Genomic DNA, 27,576 nt, shown 5'->3' on the forward strand with positions numbered 1-27,576 from the left:
TGTCATGTAGGTAAAACTTGCTTGTTCATGTTGACACGTAGTATCACCGTATCAGGTGGAAGGGAAATGTATCGCGTCTCCGGGAATCTCCTTGGGTAACCTGAATAGGGAAAATCAATTTGTTTGCATGTTCTGGAGCGTATATTCATGCAGGCCGTGGAAGGGCTCTTTTGCTGAAAGGAAATTAAGTGGAAAATCAGGTTATTCTTCTTGGGTTGAGCTACGTTAACACGGATTTCAGTGTTCAGTTAAATGCCAAAAGGTTTCTGACTGCAACAGAGAGACATAAATCGTGTAGTAATACTGGGAATTTGTACAAAATGTACATAACAGGAACAATTCCTCCAAATTACTCCAGATAAACAAAAGCACCCTGCTTCTCTGCTACTAATACAAGTCCCACGTCCATCTACAGCACTATCTCCTTCTTTCTCTATATCTTATGTTTTTCTATACTGCATTCCCTCTAGATTGTAAGCTTGCGAGCCGAGCCCTCTTTAACTTATGTATCCGTTTGTCTCAGTCTGTTGGTTCTGGTTTTGATAGACCAATTGAATGTATGGATTGGAAGAAGAAGAAGAAGAAGAAGAAGAAGAAGAAGAAGAAGAAGAAGAAGAAGAAGAAGAAGAAGAAGAAGAAGAAGAAGAAGAAGAAGAAGAAGAAGAAGAAGAAGAAGAAGAAGAAGAAGAAGAAGAAGAAGAAGAAGAAGAAGAAGAAGAAGAAGAAGAAGAAGAAGAAGGAGGAGGAGGAGGAGGAGGAGAAGAAGGAAGAGAAAAAGAAGAAGAAGAAGAAGAAGAAGAAGAAGAAGAAGAAGAAGAAGAAAAAGGAGGAGGAAAAAGGGAAGAAGGAGGAGAAGGAGAAGAAAATGGAGAAGCAGGAGAAGAAGAAGAAGACAAAGGAGGAGAAGGAGAATAATAATAATAATAATAATAATTAGAAGAAGAAGAAGAAGAAGGAAGAGGAGAAGAAGAAGGAGGAGGAGGAGAAGGAGGAGGAGAAGAAGAAGAAGAAGAAGAAGAAGAAGAAGGAGGAGGAGAAGAAGGAAGAGAAAAAGAAGAAGAAGAAGAAGAAGAAGAAGAAAAAGGAGGAGGAAAAAGGGAAGAAGGAGGAGAAGGAGAAGAAAATGGAGAAGCAGGAGAAGAAGAAGAAGACAAAGGAGGAGAAGGAGAATAATAATAATAATAATAATTAGAAGAAGAAGAAGAAGAAGGAAGAGGAGAAGAAGAAGGAAGAGAAAAAGAATAATAGGTTGTGTCATGTTTTCACATTTCTCTAGGTTAAAGAGGAATGGCCGCCTTCAGATGTTTCTACATACAAATTAATTTCTAAAAAGACCTATGGATTGTACTTTTTGTTTTCCAATCAATGTAATTTCTTTAGAGTTATTTAGTTTAAGCGTTAGGGACTATTATATCTCGTGTCTAATCAAGTTTCTGGTGCTGAAGTTCCCTTCTTGCTCGTACCCCATCCTTACAAAGGCTGCCTGAGCCAATCAACAGCAACTTAATAAGGGAGAGATAACCTAATGGAAAGCACTCAGATCCTAAGAACAAGAAGTTAGGATGACTACTCCTAGTTTTACCCGTAAGCTGGGGTTTAATACATACATATTGCTTAGTTGAAGCCATAAACACCATTAAATGGGTTTATTTAGTATATAGAACGTAAAAAAACTATGCTTTTGGAAACGTGACGGCTTTTATTTTGGTTAAATTACACCCAATTGTAAAAAAACCACAGTGAAAATAAACTTGCGCTCAAGGAACTTACAAAATATATACATACACATTAAATAAAATTGAGTGCAAAAGGCGGAACGTATTTAATTTCAAGGTATATCGTCGTAAAAATAACACAAATTCTAGCATAGACTGGGTACAAAATAATTTATTTTTCTTTCATTGCTGCGGCCGCAATTATTTGTGATTTTATTAGATTGCATTTTAGAGTCTTTCAGTACAAACCAATTTAAGAACCCAACCATAACAAACATTTTAAATTATTATTTTATTTTTTTCCTTCTTTTATAAAGAAATTCCTTGTCCATATCAAAAGCCTGACAAAGGGACTGCCGTAGACGTGCTTTCCAATCCTGTTAAAGCTACACGACGAATAAAAATCGCTCGATATAAAAAAAATCAGATTCTCAAAAAGTATTAAAGTCTTGATTTGCTCATTATTGTAAAAGCTGCTTTTTACCCATTATGAAAAGATCTTGGTTTTTTTTTTTTGCAGATATTGATAAATAGGAAGGCAGATAATATAAAAAAAACAAAACACAAATGCAAAAGTAATATCACAAAATACAAATGTATAAAATATAACTTCATATTGGCAATTGCTTTTTTGTGTTTCTAGGCCAAAAAAAAAAAAAAAAGAAAGCTTGTGTAATTAGTGAATACTGATTAAAGATATTACATTTGTAATTAAGGGTTATTTGGTTTCGCAAGTTGAATATCTGTATGAAAAATGTAAAAAAAAAAAAAAAAGTTTTATAAAATACAAGCGAAAATTCAAAAAAATTCAAATAAAAAAGTTCCAAATCCCATATCTAATGTATCCAACTAACTCAGACCCTCGTCTGTCCTTCCATCAACGTGATACCAAACAGGGTGTGTACATATATATTTTTTTTCTCAATAACAAACTATTAACAGTAATGGTAATTATCTTATATTTACAAAAAAACCCCAAAAAACTTGCCACATTTAACGAGGCTGAAATTCTACCCCATCGGTAGTTTCTTATTTACAGGCCGTAGATCAGAAAATTATACAGTTGTAACGGAAAGCAGGGAGTTATACACCCGAGTCCCGTCCGGAGACTTGGCTCCGTGAGTCAACAGTTCTTGAATGGTCATCCAATTGTCGAAAATCTTTTTGTTCCTTTTCTTCATCATCTTCTTGTGGCTAAGGTCGATGATGCTGACTTCCTTATTGTCCTCCGTCGTTTGTTTCTCCTTCAGACATTCCAGCCGGCTCTGCATCATAAACTCTCTTCTCTTTCGCTGTTCGGTGGCTTTCCGAAGATGCTGCTTCCTTTCTTCTTTGCTCCAGTAACGTCCCATCTTCATCTCGCTCATGGCGTCGTCATCGGTTGTCATCCCGCTCCTCTCTTCCTTTATCTTTATGGCTCTTTCCCTCAACAGTTTATCCCTGACGGGCCGCTTTGTGATGTAGCGAGTCCCGTCGCTCCTCACCTTCACTTTCCATTCCATCCTTGGTTCCGTAGAATTAGACAAGTCTTTACACATACTGACCAAACTCATCTGGCTCTGTGCGTACTCCACCGCGGATTTTTGCTGGATAAGCTGCATGTAGCTTTGATAATGCTGGGCATGCGCTGGAATATGGGCATGTTTATAGGGCGAGTGGCGGTGCGGTGGCGCCATTGAGCTGGACAGTTTTTCAGAGGTGGTTTGGCTTTTGCCGAAATCCCCGGCTTTTCTGTCTCTATTCTCTGTTTCCTTGTTGGGGTCGAAATCCTTGGCATGGAGGTGGTATCTGGCAGGACTGGATTCGCGGCTGCCACCGCTCGTCGGCAAGTTCTTCGGGACGGCGTTGCCAGCTGCCCCCTCAGCGTTCGGGCAGTTGAGGGCGTCAGCTGCCCTACGCAGTGAGTTTTCGGGTGAAATTTCCAAAGTCAGCGGCGTGCTGCGACAGCTTTCCCCTGTATTGTAGGCACTTGAACTATCCTTGTCGGACTTCTCCGGCAGCTCTGTGATATCCGAAAGCTCGTGTCTACGCAAGTCAATGCTTGTGTTGTAGTTGCGGAAACCACTGTTGTGAAGCATCCACGAATCCCTGTATTGTTCCTTGAGTTGCTGCATTTTATGGGCCCGGACAATATTCAAACACTCAAGCTCAATGCTGTGAAGTTCTTCATTGAGTATCTCCAGCTCCCTGTCTACACTTTCCTGATCGCTTCGATTGGTCTCCATGGTGCTAGTTTGGTAATACCGGCTTCGCTGGTTGGCGCTTTGCACTTGGCATTTAAGTTCGAGAAGCTCCCGGAACCTCTCGCACTCATCCATGGGGATACCCAGAAAATCGGCATCTGTGCAGTCCGCCGATATGAAGGACTCGTTGCTAAACTGCATATCTCCGCTGCCCAACGTGTCCTGACTGTACATTAGCTTCTTCTGACTCCCTAGCGTGTTTGAAGAGGTGGTGTGGTCATCGGTAATATTCTCGTGCTCGGAGCTCTCATCATTTCTAGTGCTGCCGTCTGTGCGTCCGACTCCACTGTCTTTCTCCAGCTGGTTGGACAAAATTGTAGCCGTATCTGTAGTTCCTTCATCTTCATCTAGCTTTTTCTAAAATAAATAATAAAAAAAAACTATAAGAATATTGCTTTTTTTTATTGCTTTTGTTACATTGTACCCATACAACAAACATAATAAGGGTTTATTATAAGGGCAACAATTAGGAATTATTCCTTTTAACTTAGGGCCAAATTTTGAGGATCTGGACATTATTTTGTCTAGGTGGCTATTATGGCTATTATAAAGCTTCTCATGGTGACCAAAAAAAAAATAAAGCTCTTGGCAAATATGTAGGCTGCGTTATGGGGGATTTCATTGTTTTCGACATATTGATGGCAATTAGACAAATTAAAAATTTATTTTTATCTTAATTCTTCTTTTAAATGCATTTCAGTTATTATTGTTTTTTTTTTTTTATTATTGATCTCGAAAATAATAAAAAAAGAATCCATGGAAATATTTCAGCCTTTTTTTTCAATACTTCGCACAGATAAATCATTTTAAATTTTACACGAGATCGCTAATGTTAAATGAATCTCAGGAAAAATATTAATATGTTTTGACCATAGAATTTATCTTTTTTTTTTTTTTTTTTTTTTCCCGGAGAGCCTTTAATGAGAAACTTTGACAAATCCCTCCTGCTATCCATAACCTTATATAGTCATTAAAATAGCTGGTTAGTTTAATCCATGCGATGGAAACTGGGGATTGGAATATCGGATCTGACAAGAGATGTTGACGGAATAGAAAGAGAGAATCGCATTACCTGCTGAAGCATGCTGGCAGTAAATTGCATTGCCTGGTGATGCTGTTCTTCCAGCATATCCATGTGTAAATCATCTAGAAAATCGTTCCTGGCATCATCCATCCATCCTTCGTCCAGCTGTGTGGCAAAAAAAATAAATAAATACGACATCCAAAGGTTGTCGAGGTAACAGAATATCGTATCTCGACGGAACGCAGTTCTATTTCTATTGTCAAGCGAAATTGGAATATTAAGCAAAGCTAAGAAATGTATAGAACAAAAGGAAATGTATAGAACAAAATGCTCCAAAAACCAACCCGTTATCACATGGAGTTCATGGGCCAAAGAAATATTTATTGTCATGGAACTAAGCTTTCAAATGCAAGCTCATGAGCCATGTTTATCAAGCTCGGAAAAGTTTTGGGGAGAGGCTCCCCACATTTGGAAAAATCAGAGCCATTCTACAAAAAGAGCTGCATTTGTAGCAGTTAACGGGAAAACTCCATTCTACGAAGATCGCACCAAATATTGGGGTCTTTCCCTTTAAACTGACAGCTATGACATTGGGTTCCTTGGATGTCTACGGTAATCAACCACAGCCATGCCCAATCCGCTCTTTGTCTCTCCTATTTTGGGGCTGCTGGTCACCAAACCCACCAACTTATTGGGGTATTTATGTTACGCGTTGAGCAAGTTTTTAGTACGATGCTACGAGAATAAATTGTTTCTAGCTCGCTAGCCACGAAAGAAGTAGTCGAGAGGCTGGTGTCTGCCGACCATACCTGAATCTCCGGCCTCGCCACCAGCAAGAAAACGTTTTTAGCGTCTTCACTTGTCAGGAGAGCTACAGCTTCTTCATGGTTATGAACATCGATGCCATTTATCTGTGAGAGAAGAACCCGCTATTAAACATCGATCAAACTATTAATATCATGTTCCGAATAAACTATATGTTTACTAATACTTAAGATATTTTGGATAAACTAACTAAATTACTGTTGACCTCAAATGTTGGATCCACTTTTGATGCCATATGCAAAATAAGTGGCCTTTTTTTTAATATTTAAAGAAAAGAATTAAATAGCATTAAAAGTAATTAAAGCTCCGTCAATATACTGAGAAGGAAAATGTAAGCCCAATTGTCCGAAGAGTTTAGATTATTCAGAAATTAGGTTTCTGGAGCATTTGGAAGAATCCGCACCTGTATGATCCTGTCTCCTTCTCTGATTCTCCCGTCCTTGGCTGCAATGCTATTGGGATCGATCTGAAAAAAAAATAAAAAATAAACATGATTTTTAATCCTTTATTTTTAACAAGTAAAAAATGTATCCGAAAAAATAAACTTTAAACATAGTTAAAAACATAGACTTTTTTTTTATTATTTTCAGTGTCACAGATATGATATTAAAAGGTAAAATTACAGAAATGAAATTGTCATTTCTGGGATTGTTATAATGACATCATCGAAGATGTATACATTTAAGGGTCTTTAAATCAGAAAAGTAGCTTTTAAAAAGGTTTTTAGGGGATATTTCTACGGACAAATAAAAACCGGGTACAGACGACTCCATGAGGGGGCCATCTAGTGAAAAAACTTCTTAACTTTTTTAAAAGTTAGTAATCTTACCTCGCTGACATAGATTCCAGTGTCGTCGTCATCGTCGGTTCTGTAGCACACAGTCAGGCCAAGCTTATCTTGGCTGTTTAGTCTGTATAGGTCTATCTCCTGAAAAAATAAAGACACAGACTGAGCTTAGTCCTCAGCCTAACTGTAAATTCATAAAAAACGCAATTCTTGGGAAGTTCCCGATTTGTCTACTCTTTTAGAGGGAGAGAGTGTTAGAGAGAGTGAATGGGAGTGTGAGGGAGTGTTAGAGAGAGTGAATGGGAGTGTGAGGGAGTGTTAGAGAGAGTGAATGGGAGTGTGAGGGAGTGTTAGAGAGAGTGAATGGGAGTGTGAGGGAGTGTTATAGAGAGTGAATGGGAGTGTGAGGGAGTGTTAGAGAGAGTTAATGGGAGTGTGAGGGAGTGTTAGAGAGAGTGAATGGGAGTGTGAGGGAGTGTTAGAGAGAGTGAATGGGAGTGTGAGGGAGTGTTAGAGAGAGAGTGAATATGAGTGTTATAGAGTGTTAGAGAGAGTGAATGGGAGTGTGAGAGAGTGTTAGAGAGAGTGAATGGTAGTGTGAGAGAGTGTTAGAGAGAGTGAATGGGAGTGTGAGAGGGTGAGAGAATGTTAGAGAGAGTGAATGGGAGTATGAGGGAGTGTTAGAGAGAGTGAATGGGAGTATGAGGGAGTGTTAGAGAGAGTGAATGGGAGTGTGAGCAAGTGTTAGAGAGAGTGAATGGGAGTGTGAGCAAGTGTTAGAGAGAGTGAATGGGAGTGTGAGAGAGTGTTAGAGAGAGTGAATGGGAGTGTGAGAGAGTGTTAGAGAGAGTCAATAGGAGTGTGAGAGAGTGTTATAGAGAGTAAATGAGAGTATGAGAGAGTGTTAGAGAAAGTGAATGGGAGTGAGGGAGTGTGAACCATTTTAATACCGGCCGGCATGTCTATTAAAAGCTATTTACGACATTAAAGGTTTTATTTACAAAAGTAATTTCCCTCAAATGAGAAATTCTAATGTCACTTCTGAAATTTTTCTCATATGAAATAGTAAAAAATATACAGAGTCCCTGATGCATTTCTGCGATTATTGATAGCTGGAGATGTAATTGAGGCATTTAGGAGAATAACGTATTTTCTCTACATAATTTAATTTATTATGTGACGTGAGAACACGGGGACCGCCGCAAACCACCCGCTTCTGGTGAGCGCTGACCTTACTAAGAGGGTTATGTCTGCGGCCCCCAGGGACGGTATACAATGTATTTAGGAGCCCCTGACAGCCAATTAAAGGTAGGGCCACTGACACAATTACTTCGCTGGACCGCATGTCAGCCCCGTCGTGGAGACAGAAGGTCCGAGGCCTCCAGCTCGCTGACGGAGGACACATTGAAACGTGACAGCTTGTGGTTAGCGGAGGAGACTTTGTGTCATTTTTAGGTTTCCGATCAGCTCCATTCCAAACTCATGATGACATCATCACGACGACGGGGCCCATTTATTATCAGTCCGATTCCATTCAATTTATAGAATTCTGTAAGCTTCCGGAAGGATCTTCTAAAAGATTTCGTACAATTCAACTTTGCAATGGGCTGTTCCCGTGGGCTCACACTCCATCAGGGGTCGGGTAAGGATGATGGGAGTTGGTGTCGTGACAGTTGTCTGCCCTGTGTTTGTGGTTCACATACACTTTACCGCCCCCCCCCCCCATCTCGCAGAGTCAGGAACGGCACCACGAGGAAGGAATCCCAGGATGATCGTTAAACAAAGCGATCTGAATAATTCATGGAAGCGTCAGCCTGGCAGCTGCCAAAACCCCGGCAATCTCGCTTTAGTGACTCGTCGACGCGTTTCGTTGCTTAAATCGGCGGCAGGTAAACACCGGCGTCGTTTCAATATCTAGACTACTACAGGCAGGAGGAAACGGGGAAGCACCAGGAAAATGAGCAGCGAGGTCTGTGGATTGATCTGAAAACCTGAAATACCCTGAACTCTGCGGCAATGCGTGACCCAGCCGCTGCTTCCAGAGCATATTACACCAAATCCACTTATGATAGCGGGATAGAGTGACGAAATTGGGACTGTGTATATACTGAGGCATGCGTGTATATACAGTGCTGTAGATAAGTAGAACAGCCTGCCAGCAGAGGTGGTAAAGGGTAATACAGTGAGGGTATTAAACATGCATGGTAAAGGCATACGGCTCCTGAATCTAAGACGAGACCAACAACTGATTAAGGTTTGGGTCTTTACAGCAGGAGAAACTGGCGACTAGACGGGGGCCGAATGGGGCCGACCTGCCGGCAGGTTCTATGTTTCTATGTCACACAGATGCGCAACAAGTGAGGTCATCAAGTATTTGTATGTTGCACCCAATGCTTTTACATTTGACATAAAAAATGAATATATTGCACAGCACTGTGGTATATGATGGTGCTATAAAGGAAACAATAAATAATGTTTATTTCCCGTTCCCCTGATAGTATTTTCTGCCTTTTTAACCCCAAAAGTCAAATCAGCGACAGAAATTAAACAAACCTCTAATTCCAGTTCATCTCTGTCCAGATCTGGATGCAAACTCCCCATGAAGTCGTTGGGGTCGAAATATTCATGCGCCGCCGAGTGCCTGCAGAGGGGAAGCGAGAGGCTCTTAGAAAACGCCCACTCCCGCTAACGACCAATTAGATTGTTATTTCGATAAAGTTTTGTTGTCAAAGTGCGGGACCTTTTTATCACGCATCCTGCATAATTAACGCAAAGAAGGCCGCGGGACGGAAAAACCCGACTCCACCGCCATTTATGATGAAGATGAAAGAGATTTTAACTCAAAACATGATTTTTTATTACAATTAAAATAATTTATTCCAGACAAAAACAAATATAGAGTTTTCTCTAAAGAAAATGGGAAAATGATGGAATTCCATGAATAACGGAATTATATTTTTATAAATTAATAAATAATAATAACCTTTTTTCTTTGCCGTCTCGAAACATTAGCTCTGGGTTTAGTGAACCAGCCCCTATCAGTCTGTTGGGGGAATCAATGGTTCTTATATGAAGTATCAGAAACCAGTCATGCTTCTGCTGGTTATATTGGGAACGGATACATTCCTTTTCTTTTGTTTCTATTATTCCATTCTTTGTTCCACCTGAAGAAGAGACCTTCGAGGTCCAGAAAGCTCATGCGACATTACATTTTTTTTTACCGTATTGCCCCAATAAAAGGAATCAGACCCAAATAAAGTTCCTATTTTCTCTCCGGGCTGGTACGGCTATAACTATTATTCCTATTTGGTATAAAATCATTCTGCATTTCGGAACCGATGCCGACACTTACTGTTCGGTCAGGAGATACGGGTCCAAGGCAGAAACGGGCGGTGGAGGAGAAGCCATTTTGGTCAGAGACATGATGTGTTCGAAGGTGATTTCCGTTTGCGTCCCGGAATCGACGAGCTGCACGCCGGACGTCGGGCTGTATATCTTGGGGTGGGGGGTTCTCCGTAGGACCTGCACCACGATGGGTTCTTTGGCGGTTTTAAAAGCTTCGACGGCCTGATCATGAGTGGCTTTGGATAAATCCTTCCCATTCACCTGGAGAACGGAAAGAAGTCTACGTAAGAATCCATCGTCACCATCATATCGCCAAGCGTATTATATGAGCCATACATGGGACAGGGTTACATCTCACTCACACCAGGCCCTTTTTTTTTTTTAAAGCATTAAGTAAATACCTAAAGGCTTTAAAGAAAAATAAAGAAAACTTACAGAATGATAAAAGTACATAATTAACCTGCCAACCAATAAGAAAAAGAGAGTTCTGGTCCAGATTAATATTTTAAACAAATAAACAAAATATACATTTATTTCTCAAACCTTACCAGCTAAGTTTAGATCAACATAAAGAGCCGATTATAAAATTATCCAAAAATACGTATTTTTTTTTAGTTTGCAGATTAGTTCGACGCGCAGAACGTTTAACAAACAATCTGTTTGGCCTCCATTCGTTACAATATAACCACCGTTTGCATCATCAATAAAAGCCACGTTTCCCGGCGACGCTCTTACATGCCGTCTAGAGGATCATTAAGACGAGAGTGTCGTGTTTTGGGCGTTATTCCCATAAAGTCAGAGACCGCTAGAGATGTAAGCCCCCCGTCCCGTCTTCTTGCTGGGGGCAGCTGCTACTATGTGAATTCTGAAAGTCGTGGCAAAGCAAGTGCCCGGCGAACACAAGATGCCATTGGGTTCCCCGATGGAAAATGGGTTCCCAGGGGCCGCGGGTGGGCAGGGGAATCTCTTACTCCTGTGGTCAAAAATTTACAATTTGGCTTTTATTAGCTCTAAACCTTTCACAGATTCAGAATATTTTTTTAAACCTATAGCTGCTTGACGTTGATGCGTGTGCCAGAGCATAACCTATGTACTAGTGTAAGTGTGTGTAAGCGTGTGTAAGCGTATGTAAGTGTGTGTAAGTATGTGTAAGTGTGTGTGAGCATGCGTAAGCGTGTGTAAGCATGTAAGCATGTGTAAGCATGTGTAAACGCGTGTAAGCGTAAGCACGTGTAAGCGTGTGTAAGTGTGTGTAAGCGTGTGTAAGCGTGTAAGCATGTGTAAGCGTGTGTAAGTGTGTGTAAGTGTATGTAAGCATGTGTTGTTGGGGTAAATACAAAGTAAGTGGTGTAAGTGTGTGTAAGCGTGTGTAAGCGTGTGTAAGCGTGTGTGTAACCTGTTTCCACCATTAAGCAGCACTTTAAAGGAGAAGCTTGGGGGGCTTCGGGGGCTCCCACCATAAGTGCATTTTTTTAGGTCCCTCTATGTGGCTGCTCCAGACTCTGACAGACACTTTTTTGTGGTCTCTGTGAATAGTAAGGTTATAAAGATGCTGCTCACATAGATCCCTGAGACGCAAAAAACATTCATTTTTTAATCTTCGGCAAATACTTAAAATCAGTACCTCTTTTTTTAAGATGATTTCTAGGAAAATAATTTCAAATAATTAAATTCTGCGGCCGAGAAGGGTCTTTTTTTGTTTTTATTCGGTTATTATGCGACTTTACTCCGCTTTCTAAGTTCGGGCGGAATGACATAAGGTTTTGGCCAAAGAAACAAATGTTGTCGTCTCTCCTGTTTGAAAAATCCAAACGCGTTAAATAGTTTGTTGACTGCTGTTAGTTTCTTGGACGGAAAGTCTTTATTCCGAAGAAGAAGTTGGATTCTATTCTGTAAGACCGGGGTAAATCCATGTTTTCTATACAAACTTGTCTTTCTGGTCTAATAAACATTTTTGGCGAGTTTCTGAGAGAGACAAAAAGTTTTCCTAACAAGATAAAGATCAGAAAAAAAGAATGAAGGAATTGCCCGAATCCTCGCTTGCGTTTGCCATCTTAATCATGAAATAGAGGCACGTTTTGGGCTGCCGCTTAATCCTTCTTTTCTTTAGTTCCCCGTCTTTATGTTTACAAAAACTGAATAGCAATGAGTGTTAGCTCTTGGGGCACCCATCTCAGCAACTTGCTATATAATTCACGTTTCTCGACGGCAAACAAGAAATGTAAATGAAAAAAAGAGACCCTCTTGTTTTCAGTGGCAGACATTCAGCCCTGGGAAGGCTCATCGCATCGTCTATCTGCGTAAATAGGGGCTGCCAGGGACTGACCCAAAGTCTTAGGGGTTTTTAAATGGATTTCAGGGTTAAAGTGTGGAAGGGTCCATTCTTGAGGTCACACGGTCTGAAAATGTATCCATCGTATTGTAGACCAATGCGTTCCTCGGCTGGTGTTTCTCTTACTAGTAAAGAGCTGCACTGGAAACCACCGCTTGGATGCAGGGGAGTCTTCTCCAGTTGGGTTTCCATGAAGAGCCTCATTCCCCAGTTCTGAAGGAGCCACCGGAGGGGACCGGTGGGACCAGCTGGACACTTCAGTGGGAACCAACAGAACGACCCATTAATTCTAAATTCCTAAAGTATATTTGGTGTAAAAACATTATAACAAGACCAATGGGAAGAAGGTTCTGTCCGACGCACGTTAAGCCATGCCTAGAAGGACTACACACATGTAAAGCACCTCGTTGGGGTGAAAAAACTGCCTTAAGACTATAGATGGCCATTAATGAACCAGGCCAAACGCTCTTCCTTCAGTTGGGTCTAACTACATGATGTCACGATCCTCTCAATGGACAAAATAATCGCAAACGTATTAAAACTGCCATTATGGATCATTTTGTTAAGCAGTTGAGAGCCAAACTCTGAGGTTTTCCCCTGAGCCATTCACTCTTACACAAAGAAGGATCACAATATAACACACATATCTAGACTGTAAGCTCTTGGGATCAGGCCCCGACTGCCCTAACCCAGTTGTCCACATAGACTTGCCACGGCCCCACTGTCCATAGGTCGTATCTGTCCATCGTACGTTACGCTTTCTGAATACATGAACTAGCATTGAGACAATAAGCTGTAACCGTATAGAATGAATAAATGTATCCGTTGATTCCGAACAAATACTTTGTGATTCCGAACGTCCCGCTCTTGTCTTCTCCATGCGCAGCCCCTGCGTTACCTTAGCAGCTGGAGAACGAAATCTGAACTTTCCCATCATAATTAATTAATACGCGGAAGACTTTTATGAGTTTTGCGCAATTTTATTGATCCATATGCTTCATATGTGACAAGAAATGAGACCCCCCCTCCCCGCCACCTGCTAAGCAGATGTACGTGCGGGCTGGGGGGGAGGGGCTTGAATTTGAGCAACGGGGAAATAAAGTAGATGAGACATTGGATCGACGTCCTCTCTTTGAGACCCCCTTCTGGGCTTTTGCAGTGACGCAGCGCCCACTTCAAGAGGAACTGCCCCGGGCTTCTAATTCCTGGAATGATAATGCACAGATACATCACGGAAGCTGAGATAAGTGGCAGCCCGTGGCAGGCTCAGCATTATCCAATCAAGTTCCTTCCCTCTCGCTTATAAAGGCTGCCTGAACCAATTAACAATCATCAGCAACCAAGCTGAGATCGCTTAATGAGGAGGAATAACCATCCGGCGTGAGACTCTTGAAATGTTAACCCTTTACTAGCCCGTCATGCAGATTCTATGTAGTGACTCGACGAATGTGTTACCCCAACGGCCCTAATACCGGCCCTCATGGAAACCTTGGCTTGTCGTTATTTAAAGATACACTTCACTGACTCACCTGCATTCAAGCAGGGATATCAACCATAACATACGGGGGGCAAAAGTACCAACGGCGGGGGGAGAATAGGAAGGGGTCGGCTCCAGTCTGTGTGACCCCTGAGAATCTGCCTCCTTCACCCCGAGTCCCTGAGATTGGTGCAAAAACTTTGAGAATCGGGAGAGTTCGCAGGTATCGTAACAGCACTCCGCTTAATAATAATTAAGGTCAGCCCCTTCTTATTTTTTTTTTTATTAAAAAAGACAAAACAAGAAAAACGATAAAAATAATATCGCTTTTCTCCTATAAACGCGAAGCATCTATTTGCAAGTAACGGGGATTCTCCGGAGGGCTCATCGCTTTGTTTCGCGCTGACTGTTTAATTGTTCGCTCTCGTGCGCCGCGCATGCCTCTGTTCGCACGGATTTCCGTGTAATGAAATCCCCGTCCGCGGGGGAGCCGAGACGCTGCATTATTCAGACGCAAGTCAACGGGAACGTTTCAATCGCCGCTTTGTGATGAATGTCTAATTAGTGACCGGGAACTTCTGAGTCCCAGAGAAGCAGCGCAATCGCTACATAGAAATAAATCTACGTCTCTTTTGATATTAGACGATTGGAACACAGGAGTGATGGGAGTGATAAAGGGCCATTGGAACACAGGAGTGATGGGAGTGATAAAGGGCCATTGGAACACAGGAGTGATGGGAGTGATAAAGGGCCATTGGAACACAGGAGTGATGGGAGTGATAAAGGGCCATTGGAACACAGGAGTGATGGGAGTGATAATGGGCCATTGGAACACAGGAGTGATGGGAGTGATAAAGGGCCATTGGATCACAGGAGTGATGGGAGTGATAAAGAGCCACTGGAACACAGGAGTGATGGGAGTGATAAATAATAATAATAATAATAATAATTATTATTATTATTATTATTAATATTATTATCTTTTATTTCCATAGCACTAACAATTCCCGCAGCACTTCTTGCAGTCCCTACCGTCAAAGGGTCTGACAAAACTAACTAAGATGACACTATACGTTAGGTAAAAAGGGCTCGGCTCAGAAGCTTACAATCTAGAGGAAATATCCCATGATAGCCTCCTATGGGGAGCTCCGCCACTGTGTCTAAAGCTTAATGTAAAAATCATCAAAAACATTCTCTTTCAAACAAAACTACAAAAAAAACCCATTATTTTTTTTTCTTCCCTATAATTCCCCGTTTACATTGGAAAAAAAACTCGCTCCGCGTTTTGTCGGAAGATTACAAACATTTTACAGAATAAATCACAAGCCGCGCAATGTGTTGGAAAATCAATAAAACGTTCAATCGTTTGTTTTGCGAGCGTTTTTGTAACGCGGCGAGGCCGAAGTGTCTGGAGAGCTCTGATTTTTCTCTGTTTTTGCTGTTTTTGGGGGGTTTTGTATTATTATTATTATTATTATCTTTTATTTATATAGCGCCAACAATTTACGCAGCGCTTCATACAATCCATAAGTTCAAGGGGTCTGACAAGACGAGAATTGACAGACAAAGACAATCCGATACCTTAGGGGGAGAGAGCCCGGCTCGCAAGCTTACAATCTAGAGGGAATGGGGTGACAAACATAAGGCACAGAGAAAGGGTGAGAGGTGGTGCGGGGGTATCAGTGACGGGTGAGAGGTGGTGCGGGGGGTATCAGTGACGGGTGAGAGGTAGTGTGGGGGGTATCAGTGCCGGGTGAGAGGTAGTGTGGGGGGTATCAGTGACGGGTGAAAGGTGGTGCGGGGGTATCAGTGCCGGGTGAGAGGTAGTGTGGGGGGTATCAGTGACGGATGAGAGGTAGTGTGGGGGGTATCAGTGCCGGGTGAGAGGTAGTGTGGGGGGTATCAGTGACGGGTGAGAAGTAGTGTGGGGGGTATCAGTGCCGGGTGAGAGGTAGTGTGGGGGGTATAAGGCACAGAGAAAGGGTGAGAGGTAGTGTGGGGGGTATCAGTGACGGATGAGAGGTAGTGTGGGGGGTATCAGTGACGGGTGAGAAGTAGTGTGGGGGGTATCAGTGCCGGGTGAGAGGTAGTGTGGGGGGTATAAGGCACAGAGAAAGGGTGAGAGGTAGTGTGGGGGGTATCAGTGCCGGGTGAGAGGTAGTGTGGGGGGTATCAGTGACGGATGAGAGGTAGTGTGGGGGGTATCAGTGACGGGTGAGAGGTAGTGTGGGGGGTATCAGTGCCGGGTGAGAGGTAGTGTGGGGGGTATCAGTGACGGGTGAGAGGTAGTGTGGGGGGTATCAGTGCCGGGTGAGAGGTAGTGTGGGGGGTATCAGTGCCGGGTGAGAGGTAGTGTGGGGGGTATCAGTGACGGATGAGAGGTAGTGTGGGGGGTATCAGTGACGGATGAGAGGTAGTGTGGGGGGTATCAGTGACGGGTGAGAGGTAGTGTGGGGGGTATCAGTGCCGGGTGAGAGGTAGTGTGGGGGGTATCAGTGCCGGGTGAGAGGTAGTGTGGGGGGTATCAGTGACGGATGAGAGGTAGTGTGGGGGGTATCAGTGACGGGTGAGAGGTAGTGTGGGGGGTATCAGTGCCGGGTGAGAGGTAGTGTGGGGGGTATCAGTGACGGGTGAGAGGTAGTGTGGGGGGTATCAGTGCCGGGTGAGAGGTAGTGTGGGGGGTATCAGTGACGGGTGAGAGGTAGTGTGGGGGGTATCAGTGCCGGGTGAGAGGTAGTGTGGGGGGTATCAGTGCCGGGTGAGAGGTAGTGTGGGGGGTATCAGTGCCGGGTGAGAGGTAGTGTGGGGGGTATCAGTGACGGATGAGAGGTAGTGTGGGGGGTATCAGTGCCGGGTGAGAGGTAGTGTGGGGGGTATCAGTGCCGGGTGAGAGGTAGTGTGGGGGGTATCAGTGACGGGTGAGAGGTGGTGTGGGGGGTATAAGGCACAGAGAAAGGGTGAGAGGTAGTGTGGGGGGTATCAGTGACGGGTGAGAGGTAGTGTGGGGGGTATCAGTGCCGGGTGAGAGGTAGTGTGGGGGGTATCAGTGACGGATGAGAGGTAGTGTGGGGGGTATCAGTGCCGGGTGAGAGGTAGTGTGGGGGGTATCAGTGCCGGGTGAGAGGTAGTGTGGGGGGTATCAGTGCCGGGTGAGAGGTAGTGTGGGGGGTATCAGTGACGGGTGAGAGGTGGTGTGGGGGGTATAAGGCACAGAGAAAGGGTGAGAGGTAGTGTGGGGGGTATCAGTGACGGGTGAGAGGTAGTGTGGGGGGTATCAGTGCCGGGTGAGAGGTAGTGTGGGGGGTATCAGTGACGGATGAGAGGTAGTGTGGGGGGTATCAGTGACGGGTGAGAGGTAGTGTGGGGGGTATCAGTGCCGGGTGAGAGGTAGTGTGGGGGGTATCAGTGCCGGGTGAGAGGTAGTGTGGGGGGTATAAATAAAATTGTTTAGGTTGCGCATGTTGGTTAAGTTTGGTGGTTGCGAGTGACAGGAATAGGGAGGAATATGTGGGGGACAGAAGTAGCAGAGCAAACACAGGCAGGTTTCACGTGTAAAGGTTGGTGTAGAGGTGCTGGGGTAGCTGTGATGGCAGAGAGGTGGAGAGGGATGGGATTTGTACAGAAAGTCCGTCTCTCGGTGAAGCATAAGAGGTCGCAGTGCCGGAAATCTGCCATCCATCCAGTAAACCCAACCATATAACCCTCGTCACTGCAACAAGGGCAAAAGGAAGATTACAATGGGAACGCTTTCCTGCCTCTGATTGGTTGCTTTAAGCAGCCAATCAGTGGTACGAAACAACAAACCATGGAATTGGTTTTCTGCTGCAGTTTCTCCATTAGTTAAGTATTTTTTTTCAGGTTGAATGAATGCAGATTCCTCCAGGGTTTAGGGATTTCCATAGCAAACCCCGCAGGAGACCCCGCAGCAGACCCCGCAGCAGAAACCGCAGCAGACCCCGCAGCAGACACCGCAGCAGACCCCGCAGCACACCCCGCAGCACACCCCGCAGCAGACACCGCAGCAGACCCCGCAGCACACCCCGCAGCACACCCCGCAGCAGACACCGCAGCAGACCCCGCAGCAGACCCCGCAGCAGACCCCGCAGCAGACCCCACAGCACACCCCGCAGCACACCCCGCAGCAGACACCGCAGCAGACCCCGCAGCAGACCCTACAGCACACCCCGCAGCAGACCCCGCAGCAGACCCCGCAGCAGACCCCACAGCACACCCCGCAGCACACCCCGCAGCAGACACCGCAGCAGACCCCGCAGCAGACCCTACAGCACACCCCGCAGCAGACCCCGCAGCAGACACCGCAGCAGACCCCACAGCAGACCCCACAGCAGACCCCACAGCACACCCCGCAGCACACCCCGCAGCACACTCTGCAACAGACCCTGCAGCACATCCCACAGCACACCCCGCAGCACGTCCTCCGCAGCACGCCCCGCAGCACGTCCTCCGCAGCACGCCCCGCAGCACGTCCTCCGCAGCACACCGCGCATCACGTAACGAGTAGGCGTCTTTTATCGTGTGATTAAAGTCACAATAAGGTATTTACGCAACAATAGAAGAGAATATCGTTCGGCATCATTAAGTGCGCAGAAGCTAAAAATGAAATGGTTGGCAGATTCCCAAATCCCTTAATGAAGAGAGGCTCTCCGGGCTATTAGAGGATGAAGGAGGCGATTCAGCACCAGGGTTTGGTGTATTTAATCCGCATTGTGTTCAAGCCACCAGTTGGAGCCACCGCCGCTCTGCAAATGGAATTTAAGGGGAACTTAAAGTCCAGCAAGTTTTGAGTTAAATTGTGGGCTAAAAAGTATTTTACGCCCGGAGCTGGAAGCGTCCATTACGCAGGTCCTTGAGGATGAAGTATCATCTGATATGTGGTCTTACGTTCTCTTAAATTATTCTCCCCCAATCGGTCTTTTTACCGTAATCAGAAATTGTTTTATATAGCGCCATCATATTCCGTAGCGCTGCACAATGAAATTATGCACCAGATTACGTAGAAGGGGAGGTTCAGATACGGGAGGTCAGAAAGAAGGTCGAGAAGTTCTTATCTGCCGTCCGCATCTGCGTTTCATACGAAAGTATTAGAAGGAAGAGAACAGCTGGGGGGTCGCGGACCACGATTATGTATCACAGACCAGCCACATGGCGAGGCCGGCCGGCAAATTCCCCGGCACCAGTAAGATGTAATCGGGGTCGGGAGTCTGGCGCTACAGCTGCCGTGAGATTAGCCGGCTGCTGGTAATGGGAGTTGATTTCAGGCAGCCGAGGCCAGCGCTCGGCTGGGAGTGTTTGGGGAATTCACTCTTCCTTGAGTGGCTCAAACTACTGCATTAACATCTCGTGTGAAGCAAGGAAGTTTTACTTCACTGAGAAGGTGGTGGATAAGTGGAACAGTCTCCAAGCAGAAGTGGTAGAGGGTTATACAGTGTGGCTCCTGAAGCTTAGATGAGACCAACAGCTGATTAACCCATTAAGGACAATCCATTGTGAGTCCGTGACATGTACAGGCTCTGTCATGAGGGGGTTAAGGTTTGAGTCTTTACAGCAGGAGAAACGGGCAACTAGAGGAATGGGGGCCGATCTGCCGGCAGATTCTGTTCCTTTAGTTCTCTAACTACTACTGACATAACTTCCCATCATCAGCACCCGATTACTGGGTCTCCTTGATTGAGGGTCGCTGCGCATGTGCGGTCAGTGCCGTTGGGGCAGCGTAAGGGTTAATTCCCAATGCGTTACTGCGCAGGCTGTTACATGTATCAGACGTGATATTTTCCACGGTACATAAACCGATTATCGTATTCAGACCCTGACGCCTACCGAGTTTGTTCTGCCTACTGCACTTCTGAACCAGCGGCGGCCCCCGGGAGCCAGACTGCGCGGAGACCACCGTTACGCCAAGCGCGGCCTGATCTTAACACTAGAATTCACACAGACAATGCGGACACCAAGCCGGCCGCCGAAGGCACCACTGGAAGCCAGTCCCCGAGGTGGGAAACAGGCCAAGAAGCCTCGTTACTCTCCTCTAATCAAATCCCTGACACGAACACTTGGCCTCTGTGTTCCGCAGAACGGAATGTCAAGCGAGATCCAATTAAACGCACGGAGTACATGGTGGTTTCATTGCATTACCTCCCAGCAGAGGTGGTAAGATCTGATTCAGTAACAGATTTGTTACAAATGGATACCGATACAATAATGTCTGCGACGTGGAAATGTTGCAAAATTTACTAATGTATCCATCAGAAGGCATTGTCACTATGACAGTTTAGAATGTTTGAAGGTTTGAAAATAATTATTGTGGATACAGAAGTCAAGAAGAGCGGCAAGAAGCGTGAAGTAGCTTTGGATGGCTGAGATTAATGGGAGCTGCAAACCCCAGCAGCTGGATTTACCGAGCTGGAAATCAAGCCAAATTTCATTACACGTACTGCCCTCTAATGGAGGAATTGGGAATTACGATTCGAAAATCGCCAAAAATTATTTTTGCGTTCAGAAAATCATGCCAGTTATTATCATTTCCATTCTTAAAATAGTCCCATCTAATCCAGGATCTACGTACAGAAAATATTTGGCGGTTGTTTTTGTGCAATGGAGCCGCTGATGTTTTAACTATGAGTTTCTACCGAAGTCGTTGACTATCACATTGCCTTTTAATATTTCATCGGCAGCTCCGTGATCAAAATAGTCGCATACAAAAAACACAAAAAAAAATATGAAAAAGAAAGAAAAAAGCAGCCACAGCAAATCTGTCGCCCGGCACAAATAAACCATCTGCAAGGAGAAGCGGATCCCTTTCATTTGGAATCCCAGGCTTGCCGCAAAGTAGTTCGTAGCAGAGGCTGTACAACGCTATGGAATATGATGGTGCTATATAAATCATTCCATTATAATAAATCAGATGGCTATGAGCTCAATGGAAAGCAAGCAATTGTTTAACAATAGACTTTCTCAGCTGTTACTAAGCAAGACGTCATGAATGTTTGCGGCTCGTTTCCTAAAGCGGAAGGTACCCAGTTTATACTCATCCCTCCATGTTCTATAGGTTTAGGTTTCTTATTTATTCACTAACGTCCCAGGGTCACCGAGGTCCAAAGCATGCCAAGGACCACGGGTATCACAGGGAAAGACACCGATGTCCCCCAACTACAACCCTTGCTAGGTTTGCCCTACCAGGTCACCATCCTGATGTGGTCCCCGCTTACAATCGTCACTACCCCAGCTTATTCACTTCAATATATATTAAGAGTTTGGCTTCATCCCCACACAGCAAAAACAACAGCTTCTACTAATATCACTTTTTTGTTGGCTGAGCAAGTTGAGAGTGGAAATCCAAAGCAAACAGAGCCCTAAGCATGCAAACATTCAGCAAAGTTAAAGTGCGAATGAATGAATGATTGGATACATGTCTCAATTGCCCCCTTCTGCTTGTAAGACGGGGTTTTAAAGTCATCAAGGATAAAATAACTCCTAGTTGCCCTCCTGCCCATCCGCCACCAACATCACCCTGACAGGTGCATCTGGCACTGCTACAACTACTTCCAACACTCCACCAAATCCACTGCAATTTCTTCCATTCTACCAAACCAAGGGGCAAGAAGGCACCTAGGGGCTTTAAATTCCCTGGTCAATGGAAATTGCCCCCTACCCCCCCTGTAATATGCTGCAAATTCTACAAATTAGCAAATTCCCAATTCAGGAAAAAAAAGTGTTTTTAAACAATATATAAATCACAATTTTTAAACTCTAAAAAAACAAAAAACAATGTATCCTAACAACCAGGTGCTTTTCTGCAACCCTTTATATGTATACTGATTTTAACCCTTTCAGTGGCCCAGGGTGAGCACCCCAATGGTAATCAAAGGGTGGCTTTTCCAGTTTTTTTTTAAAAATAATAATGCGAAGCTGTTACCTGGCAGACTTCGTATAATAATCTGTACTCCTCGTCCGGTCTCTTCAGGCTACATAATCTGCATCCCATGTTTAGCGGATCTCTTCCCAGTGACCTGGAGGCTTCTCTGCACCATAAATGTTCCTTCCTCCTGCATTCGCCTCGTGCACTTGGCTGGCAGAATTCAACTGTTCCTCCTCCGTGTCTCTCCCTCCTCGTCTGTACACTGCCCTCCCTCTGCTGCCTTCGCACTGTCTGCTCTACACTGGTCCAGCGTTCGCACTAAATCCCGGCTCTCATGCATATTAATAGCCTCCCCTTGCCTATTCGTATTAGACGGTGATATAGAAGCCATAATCGCCGGCTATGGCACGTAACATTCCTCTTATTAACAAGTCACCCGGTCCAGAGCCAAATATCCATAATATCGGAAACGCCGAGGGTTCCGCTAAAAGGATTCCCCCCCCAATATATTGCTTATAAATACAGATAAGAGTCCGCAGTACAATAAACCCCAATAGGGGAAAAAAAGCATAAATAATAATGTACAAATAATCAAATATTTTATTATCCTGACCTCTGATTCAATATATATATACGGCTCGGGGGGAGAGGAGGGATGGGATAGAAACAGTTAAACGCATAAAGGGATTTAACAAAGTACAGCAGGGAAGTTTATTTCCCTGATTTCACTATATTTTACTGAGAGGGTGGTAGATAAATGGAACAGCCTCCCAGCTGAAGTGGTAGAGGATAATAAGGTGAGGAAATGTAAACACGTATAAGCTCCAGAATTCGAAGACGAGAGTAAGGATTTAGAGTTTTTACAGCGGGAGAAACAGGCAGGGGCCGGATGGGTCAGATTCTGGTTTTCTATGATTTTTAATGTTATATATAACGGCTCAGGGGACAGGTTGAATGCAGGCTGTGCCAGGGACATCATGGACTTCAACTCCCATCAGGATCAGTTTGTTTTTGCCAGAATAGCTGGCTTGTGTGCAAAAGAATTGTGTCCCTGGCTGAGTGTGATGGGAGTTGTCATCCACACAGAGGTGGATTATTCGCAGCACACTCACCCTATACTGAAAGTCGTGGAAAAAACAGCTTATTTGCCATTAAACAGACCTCTTTATAATGACTGACTCGCTGCTGAACTGAATATGTCATAAATGTTTACATTCAAACAGATACAATGTATCCTCAGAGGAGGCAACTTCAATTGTTACTGTAAACAGGGAAGGAAGGGTTAATTAGGAGCGGGTAACATTACTAATCCTATCCGCTAACAAACCTTATGGACAACGAAAGGCTCAACAACCCCCCCCCCCCAAAGGGCATTTACCCTACATGTTCAGGGGCTGGTTAAGAAACACAGAATTTGATTGCAGATCGGCCCCATTCGGCCCCCGTCTAGTCGCCCGTTTCTCCTGCTGTAAAGACTCAAACCTTAATCAGTCATTTGTCTCGTCTTAGATTCAGGAGCCGTATGTCTATCCCATGCATGTTTAATACCCTCGCTGTATTACCCTCTACCACTTCTGCTGGAAAGCTGTTCCTTTACCACCCTCTCTGTAAAGTAAATATTAAGTCTCTGGTTCTTCTCCTGATCTGGACGGGTCTCTTAACCCATGCATGTCAAGATTTAAATTCAGCTGTGGTTCAAGTGTAATACGATTAAGAGGCATCTCAGACGGGTGGTCTCATTATTCAATGATCACACCCGCGGCAGATGTTCTTGTTGGATAGAATTTCCAAAATTTTTAATTCTCTTTTTCCTCACTGGCGGCTTCTGCGATAGGATATCGGTCTCTAACCTCGGTGGATCCCCGTCACGGGCTTTGGAAATAAATCCAATCATTTGCAGATGAGGACATATGTTTAGGGTCATAGCTTCGGGGTCATTCACCGGGTGCCGAAAGATAAGGAGCCCACTAGAGTTGTGACATCCGCAAGGAGGGGACCCTCCGATCCTGCCCCGGGCACCAACAGCCCCAGTTACATCTCTGCATTTAATAACCCCTATAGTGCGCTCGGGATCCCCACTGCATGGAGTGATCGGAGAGATCAGAGATCCCCTTTATAACTGGTCCATTGACACTATGGAGCGCCGTGCCATGCTTTAAAGAACCCTCCGTGCCACAACGCGCCAGCAGATGACAGTGTTGGGGGGGCTGGGGATGCCGTGGGTATGCCAATGCTCGCCCCAATAGAGTGTTCTGATCAAAGAGAAAGTGGGACACAAAGACCCCGTATAATAATGTGCATCCCTGGACAGGGACATCGAGGGGCTGATTTGCAACAAAGTGAAAGGCTAAATAATAGTGTTAATAAAATATATATATATAATGCCCCAAAGGTTCTGGCGCCGTTCTGTGACACTCCTCAGGCTCTTTCCAACTATTTACTTTTTTAACAAACCACCTACCGTTGGCCCACAGATTGAGCGACCATCGCCCGTCTTTGCTACAAAGTAACACTGTATGTATATATATATATATATATATATATATATATACATACATTTATATACCGAAAGTGGGGGGGGGGAATATAATTGCAAAATCAGTCGCTGGCGTAACGCGATCCCAAGAACTGAATGCAAATGTGCACCTGAATGAAACCGCACACCGCCGGGCTCAAGCATGCCTTTTAGAAACACATATAGTTAAGGAAAATACATCCACTTTAGGCATATTCCCCGGTTACGCTCAATCGGGGGCTTTAACATGACTCGCAACCAGTGATGAATCTGAAAGAGCTTTCAATTGTGTACAATGAACTTTTAACCTGCCTTTACCTTCAATCTTCGTAGGCTTTCACTGGAAGCCGCGATATAGTGTTAAATGAGTCATTTACTTGGGGGAAAAAATGGATGTTTGTTAGACAGTCAAAACCCCCAGCTATTGTTCAGCCTAATGCGCCCCTAATAGAATTAGAGAGTGCCGAGCAGAACAGATTTCGAGGCATCGCAGAAACAGTCCAGCTGATACACAATGAATCTTCCTTTAGAGAGTTACGGGGGGGGGGAATAAGATTGTGCGTGGGACAGGGAGATAGCGAGGCAGACAGCAGGGAACGATAGAAGAGATTAGGAGAGATAAGTAAGAGAAGAAAGAGAGAAGGAGTAGTATTACTGGACCTAGCAAAATTAAGGATATGAGTAACGAGCTAAAGAATTAATAAAAGAATGAGCGTGTGTAAAAGAATGAGAGTGTGGAAGAGAAAATTGTGTTTAAGAGTAAGAGAGAAACTATTCATCTGTTCACAAAATTCTGGATTGTAAACTGAGTTAGAGGTGAAGTGAGTGACCTGAATTGACCTCACTTGACCAGCTCACCAAACGTTGTATTGCCGAGTTTCTGAAGTAGAGTTTACTGGATATGCGTGTTATGGCTCCCTCAAACCCTAGTAAGACGGTTCTCCTCCTGGAGAGGAAGAAAACCCAATGAGGGTCCATGAATATATACGATGAGGGTTGCCACTTCCAAAGGGCTAGAGGGGCAGGGGCCCTGGGTGTCGTAAGGTGAGGGTCGTTTGAAGAGTGGATCCAACTCCTCCACTTGACTGCCAATGCGACTCAACTCAACCTTTCATGAATTGACTCCAGAATCTGGGAAAATACTGGAGACCCTTGGCACGGCCATTTCCAAATCCCCAGTGGATTCTGACCCACTCGCTGGGCTACAAGACTACAAGTCTGGTTAATGTATCGAAAAGTAACTGGTTGTGCTCTGACCCCAATGTGACATCATGGAACAACCTCATATGCAACTCCTTGCTGTCCAAAACAGACATGCTATGGGCAACAAGTATTAAATAATCTACTACTAATAAAATAATATTTTCAGAGTTCTTTTTTTTTTGCATACATCTCAATAAACCTCTCTGCAATTTTTCATCATTTTGCATTACGAGAAGATTCAGTGCTAGCGGCGCAGACAAAGGCTAACCTTATCCCGTATTTCTAGCGATTTGCATGCGTTACCTCCCACTCGGCGAGAGTCGGAACTAAGTAGCTCATTTCGAACGTTCTCCTCCGTTCCTGTTCAGCTATGCTTTGAAATGCACCCCCCCCCCGTCTTCGAGAAGTCAGAACATGCCAGATATGGGTTCTAATTAATCTTTAAAATATGCACCTTTTTTCTCTTTTAGTTGGCGCAGCTAACGAGTAAAACTGAATGTAATGATGTAATCTGGCTTGTCAAAAAAAAAAGGGAGAACGGATGCGCCAGCAGAAGGCAGGACGGTGTCAGGGGACCTCGGGTGACATGTCATACTCTAATTAACTAAGTGTTGTCAAAGTCAGATCACAATCCCAGCTCCATGTCCTATTAATATTCATGTCCTTTCAGCTGGAAGCTCTGATTTCAATCCCAGTGGTCTCAGCCGAACATGCCCCCCCGCTCTCCGCACCTGGACCAGCAGTTACATTTCACTTGCGGACCAGCCAAAAAAAAATAAAAAATACAATGTCCTTCTCAGTCCTCCTGGGGAGCGCATTGATTTCCAAATTACTAAAGGTTTATCTGTATTGGAAGAATGATTATTTTCTCTTTTGATGCAAAACTGACAATTGTAAAAAAATAAAAATAAAAATAAATCTAAAAATAATTCTCATCGAAACAAATCGTGTCTCTATACATTTATAAACGCGTATATATGTCTTATAACGCATCATAACTGTGCATATATTGATAAATACTTACAAAACAGCAGCTTAAGACTTTATAGCGCCATCATATTCCGTAGCGATGTGCCGTGGGTCAACAGGACATGCCATGTAGCGTATCAAATGAGAAAGCAAAAGGTAAGCTCAAAGGAGCTTACAATCTAGAATGTGGACATGTGGCGTGTAGCACGTTATCCCAGAACGGCTGTGATAAATATAGCCTGACGACACTAATAAAACTATAAATATATATTTTCATATTTTTTCACCGAAGCGTTTGCCTCTTTCCTTGACCCCCCAGCCCTTAGGCCAAAATCCTGCTTGCCAAAATTCCGGGGGGACTAACGAGACCCCTTCCTGCACCTACCCAAAAAGTGCTCCCATTGATTGCAAAGGGAGCACTTTTCCTGCCAAGGACTGGCTACAGAAGTGGCAAAAAACTGAACCACAGAGGGGGGTATAAGTTGCAGCTTTCAAGCTGCAGCTTCTCCTAAAGTTTTTTTCCCCCCCTTTTCTAATGAAAACCGATGAAAGTATTTCCAAAAGTACTTTAATCCACACTCTTCATTTGTGGGACTGTATGAAGCTCACTCTCTGTCCCTTTAACTGTTGTCGGTTGAAGACGATCTGCTTCCCGTTTGATGAAAGCTGTCTTCCTGGTATAACACGAGACCTTTCTAAACTGGCAGATCACAAATGTTGAATACGTTGACTCCAAACGTCTTCTGGGAGCATATGTTACGGATCAAAGGACACACTGATTAATCCAACAGAGACCCGCGTCTGTCACGTCGGTCATGCCACGATACACCATCCACAATCACCGCGAGGGAGCAGGGAGACAAATCCTCCAACCCAAAAAACGGAGAAAAAAACCCAAACTAATTGTTCTGAAATTAAATGTTTTCGGAATGTCTGAGGACTCACAACGCGGAACGAGTCAAAGCCTGGAAGAATTTCGCGGAGCTTCCGGCGGAGATTCACTGATTTAGGATTTTACAGACGCCTAATTATCCTTTAAGTGAAAAAAATACCAAGAAAATATTTAACGTCTTGCTACATAATAACAATTCACATTATTGTAGATATCAGATATAATTTATCAATGCAATATTTAAAACTGCCTGATTTCTTTGTAAGTCACCCCAAAACAGTGCTATAAAATATCTAGTCACCATTTAATAATGGCATTGTTCCGCTATATATATATATATATATATATATATATACAATTTGAGCAAAATCATTTA

General features: G+C 44.1%; 1 protein-coding gene across 3 annotated transcripts in view; it reads right to left on the reverse strand.

The window, feature by feature from the left end:
* Positions 1-2,770: 2,770 nt before the first annotated feature.
* LOC149275392 (E3 ubiquitin-protein ligase PDZRN3-like) overlaps positions 2,771-27,576 on the reverse strand; it is an 89,205-nt gene continuing 64,399 nt past the window's right edge. For all 3 annotated transcript variants that reach the window (XM_089504774.1, XM_089504776.1, XM_089504775.1), the window contains 7 exons: positions 9,947-10,200; positions 9,148-9,235; positions 6,637-6,735; positions 6,211-6,273; positions 5,792-5,893; positions 5,031-5,147; positions 2,771-4,315 (listed from right to left, as the gene is read on the reverse strand). In XM_089504774.1, coding sequence (XP_089360900.1) covers positions 2,771-4,315; positions 5,031-5,147; positions 5,792-5,893; positions 6,211-6,273; positions 6,637-6,735; positions 9,148-9,235; positions 9,947-10,200 — 2,268 coding nt within the window. The remainder of the gene's footprint in view (positions 4,316-5,030; positions 5,148-5,791; positions 5,894-6,210; positions 6,274-6,636; positions 6,736-9,147; positions 9,236-9,946; positions 10,201-27,576) is intronic.

This window comes from Sceloporus occidentalis, unplaced genomic scaffold (genome assembly GCF_023333645.1).
Source record: "Sceloporus occidentalis isolate IW3139 unplaced genomic scaffold, rSceOcc1.0.p SCAF_291, whole genome shotgun sequence".
In the NCBI taxonomy this organism is placed as follows: Eukaryota; Metazoa; Chordata; class Lepidosauria; order Squamata; family Phrynosomatidae; genus Sceloporus; species Sceloporus occidentalis.